Source organism: Lithobates pipiens, unplaced genomic scaffold, assembly GCF_037356315.1.
Source record: "Lithobates pipiens isolate NorthernLeopardFrog02 unplaced genomic scaffold, aLitPip1_a1.2 Scaffold_8, whole genome shotgun sequence".
In the NCBI taxonomy this organism is placed as follows: Eukaryota; Metazoa; Chordata; class Amphibia; order Anura; family Ranidae; genus Lithobates; species Lithobates pipiens.
Genome location: NW_027507903.1, coordinates 232901439 through 232921316, shown reverse-complemented (window position 1 = coordinate 232921316; position 19878 = coordinate 232901439). Strand labels below are relative to the sequence as shown.

Below are 19878 nucleotides of genomic sequence, written 5' to 3'. Positions count from 1 at the left end.
ACGGACTTTACTCCGTGTGTGGGCAAGTCCGTTCATTTCAAAAGTCCGGCGGACCTCCGCTGCAAGTCTGCCGGATAGTCCGATCGTGTATACGAGGCGTAAGTGACATGAAATTTTGTACAAGTCACTCCTCCATCCACCCATACTAGACTTCAATCACAAATGAGCTTTTTTTGGTAGATTCATCGGAAAAAAATTTCAGTCAGGCCAGGACTAGGTGAAGCCATGCTGGAGGACATGGATTAATGTGGATCGATGGAGTGCAGTGAGTATTTAAAATTTGCATAGTCAAATGGACTTATATAGTCATACAATTTGGGTCTAAAAAGGAAAAATCTCACCTTGTTTCAGAGATGTGCTGTGTAGTGAAAATAGACAACAAAAAAAACGCAGATCACATAGCATTGTCAAACAAAAATGACTGCCAACTCTGCACTGTCAAGCAACCGTTATATAACTCTAGACAGTGTGGCCCACATTTAACTCTCCATTATACAAAGAAATAACGGTGAGCCTTTATGTTGATCTTGATCACCTGAAACATCATTTATTCTCTCTTTTGCATCAGATTTAGATAAATGATCTTACTTAGAGAAGCATACATATAATTAGGTCCAGAAGACACACCTTTAGAGAGGAAGTAAACCCTGATGGGTTTACTTCCTCTTTGTCTCCCTACAAAGGTAAAGCATAATGGACTACTATGCATCGCATGTTAGCCCATTATGTGTCACTTGCCTGACACAGGAGCCAGAAGGGCCCATCATCTTCCGGGTATCGCTGCTCTGGCCACTCACAGGCATGCGCCGTAGACAGCGGTGCCTGTCTTTTTTGTAAATACCTCCTAAACCGTGTAGGTTTAGGGGATATTTCTTGGACCTACATGTAAGCCTTAATCTAGGCTTACCTGTAGGTGAAAGTGGTTTGTAAGGCTTTACAACCACTTTAAAGCATATGCATGCATATACAAGTATTGAATAATGCTATTTTTAAAGTACTGTGCAGATTAACAGTGTTTTGTCAGTAATATTTAGGGGCATACTAAAGACCTGATGAAAGATGGCAAATTTGCCACAAACAAACCAAAAAATACAGAGAGGAATATAAGTTAGTGAAGTAACCTGCATTATTTCCACCTTAGTAAACAAGTAGCACTTTGGCCATTATAATTAGGCCTCTTGAAACATAGTTAAGAAAATATGGTGGCTTCCATTGCTCTCCCTCTGAAAATGCTAATTGCCTGGCTGTCCTAATCTAATGACTTTATTACTGTAAGTCTCTGACATAATACAAGTATCATATCAATAACTCTGAATCCACTATGGCTGCAAATTAGCTTGCTTGACCTAGGGTCAATGACTCACAAAGTATGGGAATTCAAAAACAGCCAGGCAGGTATTTTCAGAAGGAGGTCAGCAATGGCAACTTTCAGATTTATCAAACTTATTAACTGTCTGTGCTATGTCAGACATTACTGATAATATTATAATAGAAATAATAATAATGAAAACTAAAAAAGTATTGTCATATACAACACATAACACACTTATTATATATACCATTTTTAGGCAGTGCCAATTCAGCCCCTTTCCTTTTACACTATATACTTTACTATCCCACATTTGTGGGATTTTGTTGGGGTGGGCAGCAGCCACACTTTCCATTACCGTAGCGCAGAATATTACATTTATTTCTTACAGGGTCTGAATTGCTCACTTTCTTCTAGGAATAAAAGTTGCCTTGCTGTCTCTAGCTTCAGTCATTAAAAACACAAAGAAAAAAAGAGAATGCAGTGGCCTAGTGCAACATCTCCTGACATTAAAGTGTAATTGTAGGCTAGAACTAACAGCTTAAAACTGCTCCCACCCCCTTCTAACGCCTATAATAACTACCCCGTAAAAGTAAGATGCATATACTTACCTATTCTCAGGGCGCTTTGCTCTGGTCACATGAGCTCTCCAGCGCCAGCTTTCTTGGAGAGGAGAGAGCTCTGAAAATGGATGGAATGCCTGGGTAGTAACATCATCTATAGGCTTACTATGGGGCTTTCATTGTCAGCTGTCCCTCCCGGAAGCTGGCTGCTGGGAGCTGATCACGTGACCCGGACCGGAGCACCCTGAGAATAGTCAAGTATGCATTTTCCTTTTACAGGGTAGTTAGTATAGGTGTTAGAAGAGGGAGGGAGCAATTTTAAGCCGTGAAAGTGGAGTTACCCTAAATATACAATTGAAAGTGTTTTATTACTACTGTCTGAGAAGTAAAAAGAAATACCTGTTGATCCCCCAAGACATCTTGGGAACTGATAATTTCCTGTGAGCTGGGGATGAGCTCAGGCATGTTCGGACACAAGCACGAATCTGCCTGAGTTATCCCACCAGAAAACTGTCAAAGCAGAAAGTCAATCATAGGTGGTGGAGACATGCCCCACCAGACAGCCACACATATACAAAGGGCATATATATGTGTGGCTACTGGGTGGGGAATACCTCTGCTGCCTGTGATTGGCTGTCTGCTTTGACAGCTTTCTGGTGGGATAGCTCAGGCGGGTTCTGACTCATGTCCGAACATGCCTGAGCTCATCCTTAATGTGCACTTTGCATCTGATGCACTTTTATCACTTACAGTTGGTCCCAGCTATCTCCAAAGACTAAAGGTCACTTCCAAACCTCCCCCCTCCCCCCCCAGTGTTCAGGTGTGACAACGCTGCTCCTCCATAGATACAGTTTTGTAGGTGTAGTCCTCTAGGACAGGAATGTGTAGAGGGATAAGTATCCCTTAAGCCACACATCAAAGCAGAGCCACTTGTAATGGTATGTGGCAACCTCACCACTCCACCAGTCCATGTCCCCAATGCATTTCACTCTGCCACTCGGAACTTAATCATATTTCCCATGATTGAACTCGAGGGGGGAAATGGGATGAAATGTATCAGGAGCGTGGTCTGGCAGGAGCCCGTGCTAAGGTTGCCACATACCATTACAAGTGGGTTTTCTTTGGTGTGTGGCTTAGGGATACTCCAACTTCTACACATTGACATTTGGAGCCGGGATGGGCTTTCTCTCCAGCCAGCACTCATAGCAGTGAACCAGGACTAGTACCCTTTTGAGTGGCTCGCACACAAGGTTATTGTCCCTAGGACAGGAAGTGTGTTGCTGGCAGGATCACCAGGGAAAAATAAAGGGAAAAACAACTCAGAAGAAGATGATTAATGCAGCCACCACCACATCCAAGGACTAGTAAGTTGCAATAAGTTATATTTTTGTTCTTCGGTTTTAGATTTAAATTTATTCAAAGTGTATCATTAACTTTGAGGTGACCCTGGCATGACAATAAAAAATAAAAAAAATATATAACAAGAAAAAAACACTAAAATGTGCCTGCATATGTATTTAATGATCAGGAAACTGTATTTGTACCTACAGGGACCCCAAATTAGGATGCATTGTGTCCCCAATCTTCAACTTGAACTCCACTATTTAGGTCCTGGATTTTATATGTAGTGCTCATGGTTCAGAAACAGATGTTTTCCTAAGAACTAAAGATATATCTAGCACCTAGTGCCTGTTATGGGGTTTTATATTAGCCTTGTATTTTTATTGTCATTCTGGCTCACTTTAAGAACTAATGGTTATCAGCAAAGAAGTCCCGGCTTCCCTGGATATATATTTTCTACATCAAAATATCAACTTAAATGGGTCAGCCTTATGAGCTTTCCTTGAGATGAAATATTCTTTGATAGTAAATAGTCATCTGCATGGGCTGATAATAAACATCATAAGAGACATTAAATCAAGTTATAATTTTCAAGTGGTTTAGTGCTTTTGTGAGATAACAGTGTAATCTCCGGAGTGCTCTATCTCTTCTGACAACATGACTTCCCTTCTGCATTATTTATGAAAACATTGTTTCAGACTTGTGCTCTTGTTTTGATGTAATGTAGCCACCAACAGATGGGTATTGCAAGTTAACTTGGTGGAAGACATTTTTAATATGTTCATTAATATGCAGATTGATTTTGTGATGTTATTATATAAACATGTGATTAAAGAGAAAGATAAAATGATCTTCTTTTCAGAACACACTCAGAAAATGAGACCACTTTACCACCTGGTGATCCCTGCACTAGTCCAACGAAAAGTGAATCATACAGTAAGACAGCCAAACAGTGCCTGGAGGAGATTTCTGGTAAGTAGATCAATGAATACATGAAACCTTCACTTTCATACAGTGTTAGATTTGATGGACAGTGCCATACAGGAGCCGTTCAGAAGAGCAGAACCTGTGTATTCACTCTCTCGGACCCGCAGCCACCAAATACAGCTTTACCGCAACCCCTTGCAAATAACTGCAAACAGCCGTAACTTCTAATTTATCTTAATGGACAGCTGTACTTGGCAGCAGTGGGTCCTGGAAGAGTAACTATGCAGGCTCTGCATGCTGTATTGCCCCTGTACTGCTGCATGCATGAAACCTAGGGCCTGTTTCACATGGGCTTCAGCTTGTATAAGAGCTGTGTGAACAGCAAGCTTTTATGGAATTTTCAGCAAGCTATTGCAAAGCTTCAAGCGGCATTCTTTAAGTCTTTAAAGTGCCATTCAGATCCTGATTGGAAATGTTATACCAAGATCCCAATAGGAGTGTTGATTGATACTTTAATCAAGCTGCTTGCAGGCTTCAGAAGACTTTCAGCAAGCTTTAGGTAGTGCTGAAGCCTGCTAGCAGCTTATTCAAAGTGGAAATTAGTACTCCCATTCGAAACTGTGTTTAACATTTACAAAGTGGAGCTGAAGGGTGCTTGAAAAGCTTCAACAAAGCTTGCTGAAAGCTCTGCAAATGCTTTGTAAAGGCATACAGTGGACACTGCTCCTTTACAAGCTGAAGCCCATGTGAAAGTGACGTTAAAGATAATCCTACAGGTAGAAGTGCATGCAGCAGCCTCCCAAAAGCTTCCATCACATCCAATTGTCAGCCTCAGACATTTCGGGGTAGCATCAATGCTTGCAGCCAATCCCCACCCCCACACATTCCTATTGGGTCACTATTAGGAATGTGCCGGAGGCAGGTAAGGACCTGTAAATTTTGGAAATATTGAAGCTTTACCAGTAAGAACAACCAAGGATTTACACAATGCAGGAGGGTTTTGGGAGGCTGCAAAGAGAACACAATCCCTGGAATTCATAAAGACTTAAGATTTGGCAAAAGTGTCTCTCATGTGTTCTAAAAGTGGTGAAGAATGTGCCAAATTCATGTGACTGTGTAGAACTACTTGAATTAGGCTCTTGCTGCTCCACCTTTGGAACACACAAGAGGCACTTTCACAAAACCTATCTGAGCCAGTTTTTCTCAGTGCAGGCTAAAATAACATTGGTCTTAATTAGATCCACTTTTACATTTGGCGCATTCAATGCAACACAATGTAAAAGCTGTGCATTTTAGAACTTCCTGAATTTGGTTCACGAGTCGATGTCAGAACAGAAAGCGCCACAAATGCTTCATAACTTTGGCACAATATCTTAATAAGAGAGATTAAACGCCAGAGAAGTGGCGCAGCAGCTTCATTTAATTCCCCGCAATAACTTTGATCACAAATACATGGTACAACAGGCACAGATTAGGTATATGAAATGTTGGGGTAACATATGCTTTAGATCAGCTTCTGAAAGTGCTTAAAAACTGAGGTTTAATATAACTTTAAAGCAGACCATCATTCAAATTTTAGACATGATATACTCCCAACCCTCCCCTCTCCACTTTACATAGTTTGATTTTTTTGACGGGAGCAAGTACCATTTTCAGTAGGTACTAGTCCCCACTTCCTACATAGCTCCAAGTCTCCAATGGTCCAATGTCTAAGCAGTTTGCCTGAGAAAAAGATGCTGTATATCTAGAGAAGGCAGACACAGTTGGGGATGATAAACAGTAGCGAACAAGCATCATTGGAGTACCGCGCCACCAGATTTGTATTTATTGGCCTTCATGAATTTTTTTTTTAAATGATTGCTTGCTATGCTGTTCAATGCTGTCAACCTTTGTAGTCTAAACCCAGCATATAGATCCAAGTGTCACCTTCATTGATTAAAAGAATTATCACATTTAAAACAGCATACTTATATAAAATATCAATAACATTCCAGTTTATTGCTCTTATAATTCATTAATCTTTTCTACCACAAAACATACTACAGATTTATATGTGGCAACGGCAAAATAAATAATTCTCCACTTTGTTGCTAACTTTTGCATGAGTGGAAATATAATGCCAGTTTCCAATCTTTTACTATTTATTTATTTTTATATGGGGCCAAAATGCTAATCCGACTTCCAAGCCCGACTCAGGAACATGTGCTTTCTTGAACTGCCAGCAAAACAGAAACAGATGGCAGACATACAGTATCTGAAATGTAGCCCAGTTACCTCAAAAATAGTACTGGATGTTTCAAGACCAGCTCTGACTTTGCACATTACTTATACCATACTGAGAAAATGAGCCTTTACTATTTATCTGCCTTCCAAAAAGGATTTCCATCCATGAAATGAATATACAGCCTCACATAAAGCTTTACAGATATTGCCTGTATTATTCTACAAAAGGATTCTGAAGTACCCATTAGAGATGTGCATGACAGAAAAAATGTGTTTAGTTTCAGATTTGTTTATTAAGTAAATAATTTGGCTTCATCATATTAGTTATGCTAGAATCATTTGTTTTCCTGAATTTGTTTCTTATACTTGAATTCGTTTTGTATATTAATTATTTTCAAATCAATTCAAAATTTGAATTTGAAATTCAAAATTCCAATTTCAGGAGATGGCTACATTTGTTCTATTCCATTCTATTCTATGCTAATCTATTATATTCTATTTTTGTCTATTCTACTTCTACTAAATTCAATTATTTTTTATTTTATTTCATATTCATTTCTTTTATTTTTTTATTATATTCTATTCTTTATATTCTATTTTATTCTGTTTTACTCTATTATATTACTTTATTTTCTATTCTATTCTTTTTTTTATTCTGTTCTATTCCATTGCACGTTATTATTTTTTATTCTATTCAATTCCATTCTATTTTATTCTATTGTGTTTTATTCTATTCATTCTATTCTATTCTATAAAGCAGCCTAAATAGGAACCATCACCTTATTTCAATTTTATACCTTCCCGTATTAATTGCAGTATGTTTCCAATTTGAATTCATTTTCAAATGCAATTCATTTTTAAATTCAAATTCGGATACTTTGTCTTGTTACAATTAATTTTTGATTCATTGGAATTCATATGACTCTCCGAATAATGAAAATTTTGTCAGAATTTCGATTTGTAATGAAACCAATCACACAAGTCTAGCACCCATAGTTTTAACTAAGCTTGCCATTTTACATAATGGGGGTGTTTTAGGGCTTGTTCACATTAGTGTTTAGGGGTTGGTAAAACCCTGTGTTATAGCATTTACCACCCACCAATTGCTACCCTTTAGCTGCAGAGGCAGCAGCCGGGGGTGTTTACATGCCATGTCCGTGACAGTAATTATAGCCCCTGTTGCTTTTGGCGGGCATAGCACCGACCGAATGTGACCCATTCAATTCAAGGTTAAAGTAAGCATTAAGGAGAAGACACCTCCTCAACACCTGTCAAATTCTCTCCTGCACTCTTTAAGACCTTTCTACAGACTACACTGCACTTGAGCAAAACAGCCTGGTCCAGGACTTGCTCCAGCCTGTGATTGTACAGTACAATGAAGGAACAGCAATACACTGAGATCATCATTCATACTATGTATTCCTGTTAGGAAGATTCTACTGTAAAGCCGACATGCAATTTTGCAATGCAATAGAGCCAAATTGACTTTAAAGCTGAAGTTTGGGTATGGCAAATTTTACATAGGCCAAGCTTGGGCTAGTGTAAGTATGTATATGCCATAACTGTGGGATCCTTGTGGAAGCTGGAAATAACTGTGGTAGACATTACTACTCCAGGGTCCCGTGCCCTTCTTCCTACTAAACACAGAAGGCCACTCGCTTGGCACGCATGGCATTCAGAGAACACTTTGCATTTTCTCTATGAACAAAGTGTTCTTTGATTGAGTTTAAAATAAACAAAATTAGCAAACTTATAATCTAAATATAAAGGTCTTCATAAAGTTTCACAAAAATAATATATATAATAATAGTGCACTATAGGGATATATATCCCTTCTATTGCTTTTTTTGTGCCTCCACACACTTTCAAAGTTCATAACATTGTACCACCTCCAAAAACGTTTTGCTTACACAATGACCTTCACTCAAAGTGTTGGAAATGTGCTCATCCTTTAAAATAGACCTTTAAATGATAGGAGGTTGGATCCCACTTTATTCATTTAATTAAATCCAAACTGATACTCTTCTTTTTATTTGTCATGAGTTCATCCTTGTCATGTATTCATCTCTGAAAATGCAATTTGTGTTAAGAATATTACACAGTGGGGTTGATTTACCGAAACTGGACATTGCAAAATGTCAGCTTGTTCAGTTAAGCTCTGACAAAAAAAAAACCTGATTGGTTTCTATGCAGAGGTGCACTAAATTGTAGACCCCACAGTGTCCACACATACCTCTCCCGGTGAATGTAGTATGCTCATCCTATAGCTTGGACCTCGGAATGATTCTGAGGTCTAATACCACTTTAAAGATTATTATAACATATTTCCATACTGTGCCTTCCACTACTTCCTTCTACTGTGTAAGTATATCTGCTCACCCCACAATGTGTTCCCAGAGATGAATGAGGTCTGCCATCATTTTAAATGTATACAGCTTATCTCACCCTTGTGCAATCCCAAGATTATATGTAGCATGCTCACCTGTAGCATGGACCTCTCAAAATTTGAGGTCTCATACCCCTTAAAGTTCTTTCTTGGGATTGGCTCTTTAACAACGCCATTGGGTTGATTTACTAAAACTGGAGAGTGCAAAATCTGGTGCAGTTGTACATGGTAGCCGATCAGCTTCTAATTTCAGCTTACTCAATTAAGCTTTGACAAAAAAAAAACTGGAAGCTGCACATTTTAGTAAATCAGCCCCCATGTATCTACATCAGATACCTCCAGTAAACATAAAACCTCAGAAATAAAAACAGAAAGAAACACATAGTACTTACCGCTTCACACTATTTATATACCACGGGTTAAAATACTCAAAAAAAGCTGTGTTAGCGCTTTATCTCAATCAAGCATGCCCTATTGTTCACAAATCTCTGCAGCACCTCCTTCCAAAGCCAGTCTCTCCATGCACTAATGTGATCACCAGTGGCGTCGTTAGGGGGTGGCTTCTGGGGCTATAGCTTTGAGTCGTTTATCGGGCATAGCAGTCAGGGCCGGACTGACCTACCCGTATACTGGGAAATTTCACAGTAGGCAGGCAAGGCTTTCTGCCCTGGGGCTGCTTGAGGCCAGCGGTGCCCGTAAAAGATATGGCTGCGGGCCATGGCCGACATGTCAACTGCACCGCTGCTGCCACTCGGGAAGTCCCCTACATGCTCGGCCCTTTTCGGGCAGATGGGCGCATGTGCATTGATGTAATGACACCAGCTCAATCTTTAAATGTAAGGCAGCAGTGTCCCCTCTGTGAGGTCTCGGCAGTAGTGCGCGCCTCTCATAACAGCCGGGAAAGACCCCTCTTCAGCCTGTGACTGCCTCCTGTTATTGCTCTCCTGCACCAAGTCCGCAGCCTCTGACTATCTTCTCCTGTACCATGTCCGCAGCCTCTCACTATCTGCTCCTGCACTATGTCCGTAGCCTCTGACCATCTCCTCCTGCACCATATCCGCAGCCTCTGAACATCTCCTCCTACACCATGTCCGCTGCCTCTGACCATCTCTTCCTGCACCATGTCTGCAGCCTCTGACTATCTCCTCCTGCACCATGTCCGCAGTTTCTGACTCTCCTCAGCAGCTGCTTAGCATGGAACCCGGAAGCTAGTGGAGATAATTGTAATAGGGGTGCTTATTACAGTGATTTTTAGCTTTCATAGTGATCTCACAGGTATTGCACATACATACTTATATTGGTCCAAGCTGGACCAATGTAAAAAATCGCCATACCTAAACTTCAGCTTCAAAAAGAACCTACTGTATGTCCCATTCACTAAAAATTGCATCAACATGCAGCTCTGCATGCTGATATGAAATCATCTTACATTCAATGGTTACACATTAGTTAACCACTCCAGCTTTAGAAGAGTTTACCTCTTTCATGACCAGGCCATTTTTTGCTATTTTGCATTGTGTTATGTTAACTAGAGATTGCGCAGTCATGAAATGCTGTAACCAAACACAATTTATATAATTTTTTCACACAAATAGAGCTTTCGTTTGGTGGTATTTATTCACCACTTGTTTTTTGTGATATAAACAAAAGAACAGAGCATTTCTAAAAAAAAAACTTATTTTTTTTCTTTCTGCTATAAACCATAGCCAGTAATGTTTTTATTTTATTTTTTAAATCACATTTCTTCATACATTTTGGCCAAAATGTATTCTGCTACATTTTTTTGATAAAAAGAAGAAAACAATCCCAATAAGTGTATATTGATTGGTTTGCATAAAAGTTATAACGCCTGCAAACTATGCAATATATACTAGAATTTTGTTTTTAAGATATATACTACTAATGGTGACAATCAACGAAGAGGATTTTCAGTTTGCCGTGCACAATCTAACACCAACTGACACTGGGGGAACTAACTAACTGCCACTGACATCACCTGTGTCATTATTACAGGGATCAGTGCTAATGATATACATTGTCACTGTACTAATGACACTGACTGGGAAGGGGTTAACATCTAGGGAGATCAAGAGGTTAAATATGTGTCTAACTATGTGTAATATGTGTAAAGTGTGCTGCTTTTTAGATATGATCTCTCAGTTTCTCATCCGCTGTGTGCCAAGCTTGGTGTTGAATTTCAACACAGAGCTCTTGGCTGTGAATGCACACATTCGATCAGCACGTTCCGGTCGTGATTTGCTAACATGTTCTGGGTATGTACAATCACAGCAGAATCCGGATGGGGGGGCAACGCATGCGTGCACTCTAAACCAGGAAGTTGGCAGCAACATACCAGTATGCTGCTTTGCCTACAGTGGCCGTAGTACATTGGGGACAAGTGGTCATTAAGTGGTCAAATCATTTACTTACAAATAATGATTTTCCACTTCCTGACTGCGTAAGGCACTGGTGATGTCACATCACCCTTGGCACATGTTACAGGAAGCAGACCCAGAGTTCTAGGCAGAGTTCCAGGAAGTAAAGGAAGGTGGGTTTGTCTGCCCTTAGTGAAAATGGCTACTGTGAGAAGCATGCAGGAAAAGTAAAAGAAGATTCCTCTTTAAGTGCTGCCCCTCCCTTTCCCAATCTGAGCAGTGCTGTACTGGCAAATATGGGACAGTAATATCAAGACATATTCAGGTTACATTCAGAGTTTGCCAGCCGAATGTAAAAAAACAAAACAAAAAAAAATCTAGTTAATCTTTAATGAATTCATAGCTGGATTAAATGGTGGCTTTTTATATATTCCTGGAGTTTATCTGTAAAGGAAGTAATCAGCTTGCATATGGGAACTCTTCTGTAGAATACCTTTATGTTTTTAGTAATTTAGTAATTACCCCTCTAAGAATATATATGCGGGCTGATGCTACATGACACAGAAGAGTTCTATTCTGTGAAATTGTTCTAGTGCTGTGCAATCCAGGGCTGTACTGAGCTCCAAGTTGGTGATGTAATTGTTGTGCCTGGGGCAGTGACACTACACTGAACCTCACCGCCTCTGCACAACATTTATTTTTGGACTTTGCAGATGCTCTAAGGAGCATAAATGTTACAGGGATTATGAAACCATGTTTGTAATACTAGGGCAATGTTGTGCTTTCTGTCTGATTCCTTCCTTAAACCAAACTAGGAAATACCCAATTCTAATAAATATATACAGTACACATGCATAGATAAAGAAGAAAGTTGTCACAAGATAAGGAAATCTTCCAGCGTGCTGAAAAGTCTTTGGCACTGTGCCTGATATAAAAAACATAAATGTCTTTAATAAATAAAATGGGGAAGAGGGGAGGAAAAAAAAAAAGATTTAGCAGGCAATCTGAAGTCAGATTTCATTATTCTAATGCCGTGTAGTAATACAATTCAGTCTAAGATTGCTCTGGATTACTGCATGTGTTTGCACTGTTGTCTTGAATTAGCTTTTGTGTAATGTATATGAATTGACAGGGATAAATCTGTGTTCTTATGTAGCCAAGGGATGGCATCATGGGCAAGTTTGTCATGATTTCATATAACAGATGGAAAATCTTACTGTGTATGTCCAAATTAGATGAAAACTTTATGTGTCAAAAAAAAAAAAATTCATTTTGTAAAATAAAATACATTTATACTGATCATGAATTTAACAGACCCATTTGAACTGACCAATAATGTAACAATGTGGGCTATGCTGCCAATTTGCACCAAAAGTCAATGACTAATACAGTGGGGTAAATAATTATTTGAACCCCTGGAGATTTTGTAAGTTTGTCCACTTAGGGCACTTTCACACTGAGCCGCTCCGGGTGGCGGTGGTAAAAACGCTGTTATTTTTAGAGGCGCTGCACCATCATTTTAGCTGCACTTTTCGGCGGGGCACTTTTAACCCCGGCTAGCGGCCAAGAAAAGGGTTAAAAGCACCTGCAAAGCACCGCTGCCCATTGATTTTTGAGCGTCCTGCCAGTGCACCCCTCCAGTGTGAAAGCACTTGGGCTTTCACACTGGAGTGAGAGGAGAGGCGCTTTACAAGCACTTTGCATGCGCTATTTTTAGCGCTATAGCGCCTGTAAAGCACCTCAGTGTGAAAGGGGTCTAATAAAGAAATGAAGCGTCTATAGTTTTTTTTTTTTTATCATAGGTGTATTTTAAATGATAGAGACAGAATATCAACCAAAAATCCAGAAACAACACACAATACAAATTTTATAACTTGCATTGCAGTTCAGTGAGTAAAATAAGTATTTGAACCCCTAACAACCAACAATAATTCTGGCTCCCACAGACTTACTGCAGTATGCGCTCATGTGGTACACAGATTAGTCCTGTCAATTTAATAAGGTGCTCCTAACAACAACTTGTTATGTGTATAAAAGACCTGTCCACAGAATCTTTCTACCATTCAAACCTCACCATCGTGGCTAAGTCCAAATAGCTGTCAAAGGATATCATGGGACAAGATTTTAGACCTGCACAACGCTGAATAGGCGACAAGACCATCAGCAAGAAGCTTGGTGAGAAGGAGACAACTGTTGGATTGATTATCCGCAGATTAAAGAAATACAAAATAACCATCAATCACCCTCACTCTGAAGCTCAATGCAAGATTTCACTTCATAGGGTAAGGATGATCATGAGAAAAATTAGGAATAAGCCCAGAATTACATCTAAATGATTCAGTCAAGGATTGGGAGAACGTGCCGTGGTCAGATGAGACCAAAATTAAGCTTTTTGGCATTACCTCCACCTGCCATGTTTGGAGGAGGAAAAATGCTGACTATGACCCTAAGAACACCATCCCTATAGTCAAGCACGGAGGTGGAAGCATTCTGCTTTGGGGCTGTTAGGTATAGTCCGACTTTGCCGCATTGTGGGAGCCAATAGACGGCGCTGTGTCCTGTAAAATCTTAGATGAGAACCTTCTTTCCTCAGGCAGAACACTGACCCAAAACATACCGCTAAGGCAACAAAGGAGTGGCTCAAGAAGAAGCACATGAAGGTCATGGAGTGGTCTGGTCAGTCTCCAGACCTTAATCCTATAGAACATTTATGGAGGCAGCTGAAACTTGGCAAGTGACAGCCAATAAACCTAAAGGATTTAGAGAAGATCCGTAAAAAAGAGTGGACCAAAATCCCTCTTGAGATGTGTGCAAACCTGGTAACCAACCACAAGAAACGTCTTACCTCTGTGCTTGCCAACAAGGGTTTCTCCACCAAGTACTAAGTCATGTTTTGCTTGGGGATCAAATACTTATTTTACTCACTGACCTGCAACTCAATTTATAACATTTATATCATGTGTTTTTTTTTCTGGATCTTTGGTTGATATAATGTCTCTGTCAGTTAAAATGCACCTATAATACAAATTATAGACCCTTCTTTCTTTGAAAGTGGATCAAATAATTATTTTCCCCGTTGTAACAAGCCTTATCCCTGATACACTTATATACAAAATTACAGCCCTGAGGAAGGGGGAGGCATTTTCCACGTGTTGGCTTTACCTGTTACTTTGAATAAACTTCTCAAATAGACCCTTGAGTAAGACAATTTTTGTACCGATCACTTCTCTATACTCATTCAAGTTTTTTTTTTCCCACCAATGTAATAGAGATATTTACACTGGCCACTGTAACAGGGGTGTTTACAGTGACTCCCTTATTACCTTTGCTGATTCTACACCCCAACTCCACCGTCTCTGTTCACCTTTTGTCCCAAATCCGCCTCTGCTTACCTCTGAACCCAAACACCCCTCTTTGCTTACCTCTGCACCCCCAGCTACTCACCTTTTCAACCCCAGACCCCAACTCTTGCTGACTTACTCCTGCTTACTCCTGCAGACTCTGTTCTACTTTTCACCCCAAAACTCCATCCTCCCCCATGCCCTTTAGTCATTTTTGGACCTCATCTCCCCTCTGCTCAACTCTTTGCATCCCAACCTTTTCTCTGTTCACCAGTGCTGCAGTGCTGCAGGCCCCATAAAGAGTGGTACTCAGAGTAAAGTACCCACATCTCTTCCCCAGATATGGCACAACCCACATATGATAACACAGCAGCTCATCATTTACTGCTGTAACTTGTAAACAGAGCAGGCAGAGGTCTTTCACAACACACTATCTCTGAGAAATGCCATGATCCAGTGAAAAGTTCAGCATAGAAGGCAAATAGTGAAAGATCTTTGCCGACTTTGTTTAGGCCTTGTTCACACGGGCATACCTAAGTGTATGCCTGTGCTAAGCCCATGTTTGCCCATGCAGGGTTGTACAGGTTTTCCATGCAGCCCCATGAAGACAGTCCAATTCATATGAATGACACAGCAGCTGCTACCAGTTTGACAGCCATGTGTGTGCAGGTCTTCAAATTCACACTGTCTGCATCCAGGGAACCCGCACCCTCACCCACATGGCTGTCAAATTGAGGGTAGCAGCTACTGCCACAGAACACTTGTGCATCCCTGTGGGGGAAAACACAGACTTTGCACAGACCTTTGCTTAAGTAAGCCCATTTGAATGAAGCCTAACAATTAATGAATGAGCGAATGATGTCACGATAGTGGATGGTGCTTAAATAGTAGAACCCTGTTGTTGTACTGTTTAAACTCCTCCCACCAATTTGACATTGTTCGTTATTTACTCATTACTTGTAGAGAGCAGGAGTTCACTGCCCATGCCTGGAATCCAAAGGCAGGACTTTACTGAAAATGTTGGGAGATATGCTGTGATTCCAGGACACAGTCATCACAGGAAAACTACCTGCAAAAACGTGAATGTCCGAACAAATCCAGGACAGTTGGCAAGTAAGCATTAACATGCTAAAGCTTATTTTAGTGATTGTGTTTACATGTACTTTTTGTATAAATACATCCTAAAAGTTGGTGATGACAAAATGGTATGCTGCAATAGGTTAAAGTGGTTCTAAAGGACATTCTATGTAATAATATATATATATATATATATATAAAAAAACTTCTGTGTGCAGCAGCCCCCCTCAGCCTCCCTAATACTTTCCTGAGTCCAATCTTGATCCAGTGATGTTGCACGAGAGACTCGGCTGTCAGGGACTCTCCCTCCTGATTAGCTGAAACACAAAATCAATGTAGGTCAATCAAAGTCAGTGAGACAATGAGGAGAGAGGGAGGGCTGGGCCAATCCCCGGCTCCATGTCTGAATAGACACACAGAACAGCGGCTTGTCTTGGGGTGCCCCCTTAGCAAGCTGCTTGCTGTAGGGGCACTCGGTAGGAGGGAGGGGCCAGGAACAGCAGCGAGGATCTGGGCTGCTTTGTGCAAAACCATTACACAGAGCAGGTAAGTATAAGATGTTTGTTATTTTTAAATAAAAAAAAACAAGACTTTAGTATCACTTTAACCATCAAATGCCAAAATTTAATTTTGTTATACTGCAAGTTCTTTTGCATGCAGCATGTAACTGTCAGATCTCATTGACACCATTGTTTTTTTTTATTATTATGTGTGTATATGTATATGTATATACGTGAGCAGGTTCTGCTGTATTGTATATTGTAATATTCATAAAGCCTGCCTTCTGAACTACAGAGGTGCTAGGAAGCAGAGTTAGTACAGGAGTCACAGAGGAGGAGTTTAAGGAGGCGGAGTCAGTATAGGAGTCACAACTTGCAGCCAGCAATATACCATGGGATATATAGTCCTTAGATATTGAAAGTAAACAGCATTGGAGAAGCTTAAAGGAGTTGTAAAGGTTTGATTTTTTTTTTTTACATAACATGTTATACTTACATCCACTGTGCAGTTAGTTTTGCACAGAGTGGCCCCCGATCCTGCTGTTCTGGTGTCCCCCCGCAGCTGTCTCGGCTCCTCCCCGCTAAAGCTAACCCCCTCTGGGAAACTCTTTTCTGAGGGGGTTAGCCTGTGAGCACGCTCTTGTGTCATACAGTTGGCGTCCATAGATGCCAAGTGTATGACTCGGTACCACCCCCAGGTGGGCGCGTCAATGGATGTGATTGACAGCAGTGCGAGCCAATGGCTGCGCTGCTATCAATCTATCCAATCAATGGCCAGACTCAGTGGAGAAGAGGACACCGGGGTACGCGCACAGACGGTGAATGGGCTCAGGGAAGTAAAACGGGGGGGCTGGAGGGCCCATGGCAGCGAGGTATTTTTTCACCTTAATGCATAGGATGAGGATTAAGGTGAAAAAACGCAAACCTTTACAACCCCTTTAAAAGCATGCAGGGAATCCAGAAAGTTGCAGAAAGAATTGACCAGCACTCACAACATGAAAGGAGATTTTTCAAGTAAGCTTCTATTGGATTGTCCAAAAAACAAACAAACTGTTGTGTATTGTTATTACAATGCTGATGTTATAAAATTAAAGTTTATGTCATGAGCATAGATTTATATTAAGTAAAGAAACCTCATTGGCCATGCATTAAGCACAGTTCAGCTCACAGCAGCCTCTGCAGAGAAACAATATATGTTGGTATGTTAGCTCTAATCATATAGACAAGAATTGCAAAAAATGTCACATACAGATTTATACGAGGTATTAAACTGACATATTTGAATTTAAAAAAAAAACTAAACATCTAAATAATATTTAAACACATTGGTAGCACTGCACAGGTGAGTTTTTCCTTGTATTGTCAGGGTTCAAAAATAGAGTTGAACTTTAAAAAATGTGTATATACAGGTATTTTAGTAAGCAAACAAGGATATACAATACTAAAAACAACTGTTCCTATAGCATACAAATGCTTTTATGATATTGCAGTGTGATTACCTACATTTAATACACTGAATGTATGCATAGCTTTGACAGATTCACTGAACTTTCACCTGCCATCAGGCGACCTGTCGCATTGGGCTGTGGACATCAGCTCAGTGTAATCAGGAGGCTGTCCGCTGCCATGGCAGCTAGCAGAGTGTACTGCAGTGCATGGGAAGAGTCAGATCTCGGGATGCAGGTTGAATACTAAGATGTTAGCAGGCGACTTGTTCAGAGCTGAGCTTTACTTGCACAGAGCTCTGACGTTGCTATACTTGCAGCACTGTCAGATAAAGTGCTGAAGATCTGTGTTTGGAGGAGTCGCTTGCAGAAAGAAGAGACTGCACAAGGTGAATAAGACATTTTTTTTTTCCTTTAAATTGGGATTCTTGGAAAATGATCATCATCCCCTTGGATTCCTTTGACTGTGAGATGGGAAGAAACAAATGGATTTTATTCTGGGGTTGGACTCCTCTATTGAAGCAGCATGCTTTACATGTATCTCTAAAGGATTTGTAACAGCATTGGATTACCTCTGCAGTTATGGTGCAGTGATGGGTACTGCAAAATAAAGCAAACATGTATAGCGTGGAGCCTTTATTTGTTCTCTCACATGATTAAGTCTAAGGAGCGATATTACATTGTGAAAGATGCAACGTCCGACTGAATTACCACTTGTCAAGAAGAAGGATGTGATAAGGGATGCTTGTCTCAAGAAACAAAAGTCTATGACCAATCTGTCATTTATCAGTGGAAGCAAAGAAAATGGCATGCTTTTCTCTTATCAAGCAAGCTGGCATGAAGAGACCTCCAGCTCACAAGTCTACAAGGAAAAGAAAGTTGAGGCGTCTACTTGCCTCTCAAGGATTTTCTCTCAGTCTGTGCACTCTCTACTTCCTGATTCATCTTGTGAGTTTGAAAATGTGGCCCCCAACTACAATGTGTCATCACACAGGCGATCGTCCTATCACTTTACAGGAAGTCAGGATTTACTGGCATTTTCAGTCGCAGGATGCCCACAACTAGTGGATGACCAACCCAGCAGTAACTTGGGGGATTTGCGTAAAAGTTGGTCAGAAGAAGATGAGGAAAATTGCCAGAGAGAAGGAACTGCTCATTTGGATGAGGAAGTTATTGTGACTATGTTAGCTGATCTAGAACAGGTGTTGTATTGTGAGATTCTTGGTAAGTTACTATTGCAGAGGTGCCATATTGGAAATTGTGGACTTGAATGATGAGGCTAGAGCAATGTGGATGGGATGCCCATGCGATGAAAATCTTCCATGCTCCATTTTAAGCATGAGCAAAAGAATGTAACTGTTGGTTATTGCTATGGGCAGACACTCTCTTTGGCCATACCACCTATTTATAAATCAGCCTTACATTTCCTTGCTAGCATCCATTAGGACGTTTTAAGCATAAAATAAAAACATATATTATTTCAAAAACTTTTTTTTTTTTTAAGTAATTCATTCATGTTCATTTTTAACTGCACTTGTTCTAGCTTAGACAGTATAAAATTCATTATTTGTCTTCTTTTGACTGAAGTGTGTTTTATTATTGCAAAAAACAATATTGGGTTAAGTTCACAAAAAGGATGTTGCATGCAATATTTGGGTTATGTGACACATTTAACCCAAATATCTCATGCGATGTGAAAAATGTCAATTCACTGCAGGTTTATGCAGTATTTATGACAAAAACTAAGAAATGCTTGGTGAATACCGCAAAAACCTGTCTAAAAACCCATTTGCAAAAAAAAATAAGTAAACAAAAGCATTTGTTAAAAAGGTATGGTATAGCCAAGAGGTGTTTAACAAATGCTAGCTGATTGTTGAGGAGCCATCAGAGTCCCTAACAGCCTGTAAATAGCTGGTTGTTAAGGAGCCAGCACCTACTGCTTCCTTGACAACCAGCGACTTGTCTGCTGTCAGCAGAGATTCCCCGCTGACAGCAGGATGTAAATGCAACAGACAAAAATTAGAAAAAAACATGATGTACATGACCTCCAAATCCCTGTGGGTCTGGTATGGACAACAAATAAAATGGATTTTTACTGTTGGCTTTTTTGTTTACATTTTTCTGTCATCGGTGAATCCCTACTGACAGCAGAAATGTGGAATGTTTGTTAGAAAGCCAGTGGGTACCACTGCTAAATCACAGGTTGTCTGTGTTAAAATAACGTGAAAAATACCCATTAAATACATCAACATTTAAAAAAAAAAACTCATGCAGTATGTAAGACCACAAATTGGCCTATATGTTTGTATCAACAACTTTAGATGATATTTTCATATAATGTATAGTACATTAACAATGGCCTACAAACCCTTTCTTCAGGAATGAATTAGA

The 19878-nt window shown here is 40.1% G+C and overlaps 1 protein-coding gene across 25 annotated transcripts in view; it reads left to right on the top strand.

Moving 5' to 3' along the window:
• NAV3 (neuron navigator 3) overlaps nt 1-19878 on the top strand; it is an 873011-nt gene that overhangs the window by 661624 nt on the left and 191509 nt on the right. For 16 of the 25 annotated variants that reach the window (XM_077474065.1, XM_077474059.1, XM_077474055.1 and 13 more), the window contains 2 exons: nt 4076-4185; nt 15429-15578. In XM_077474065.1, coding sequence (XP_077330191.1) covers nt 4076-4185; nt 15429-15578 — 260 coding nt within the window. Of the gene's footprint in view, nt 1-4075; nt 4186-15428; nt 15579-17705; nt 18712-19878 lie in introns of those variants that run through there. The other 9 variants (XM_077474072.1, XM_077474067.1, XM_077474074.1 and 6 more) reach the window with 3 other exon arrangements.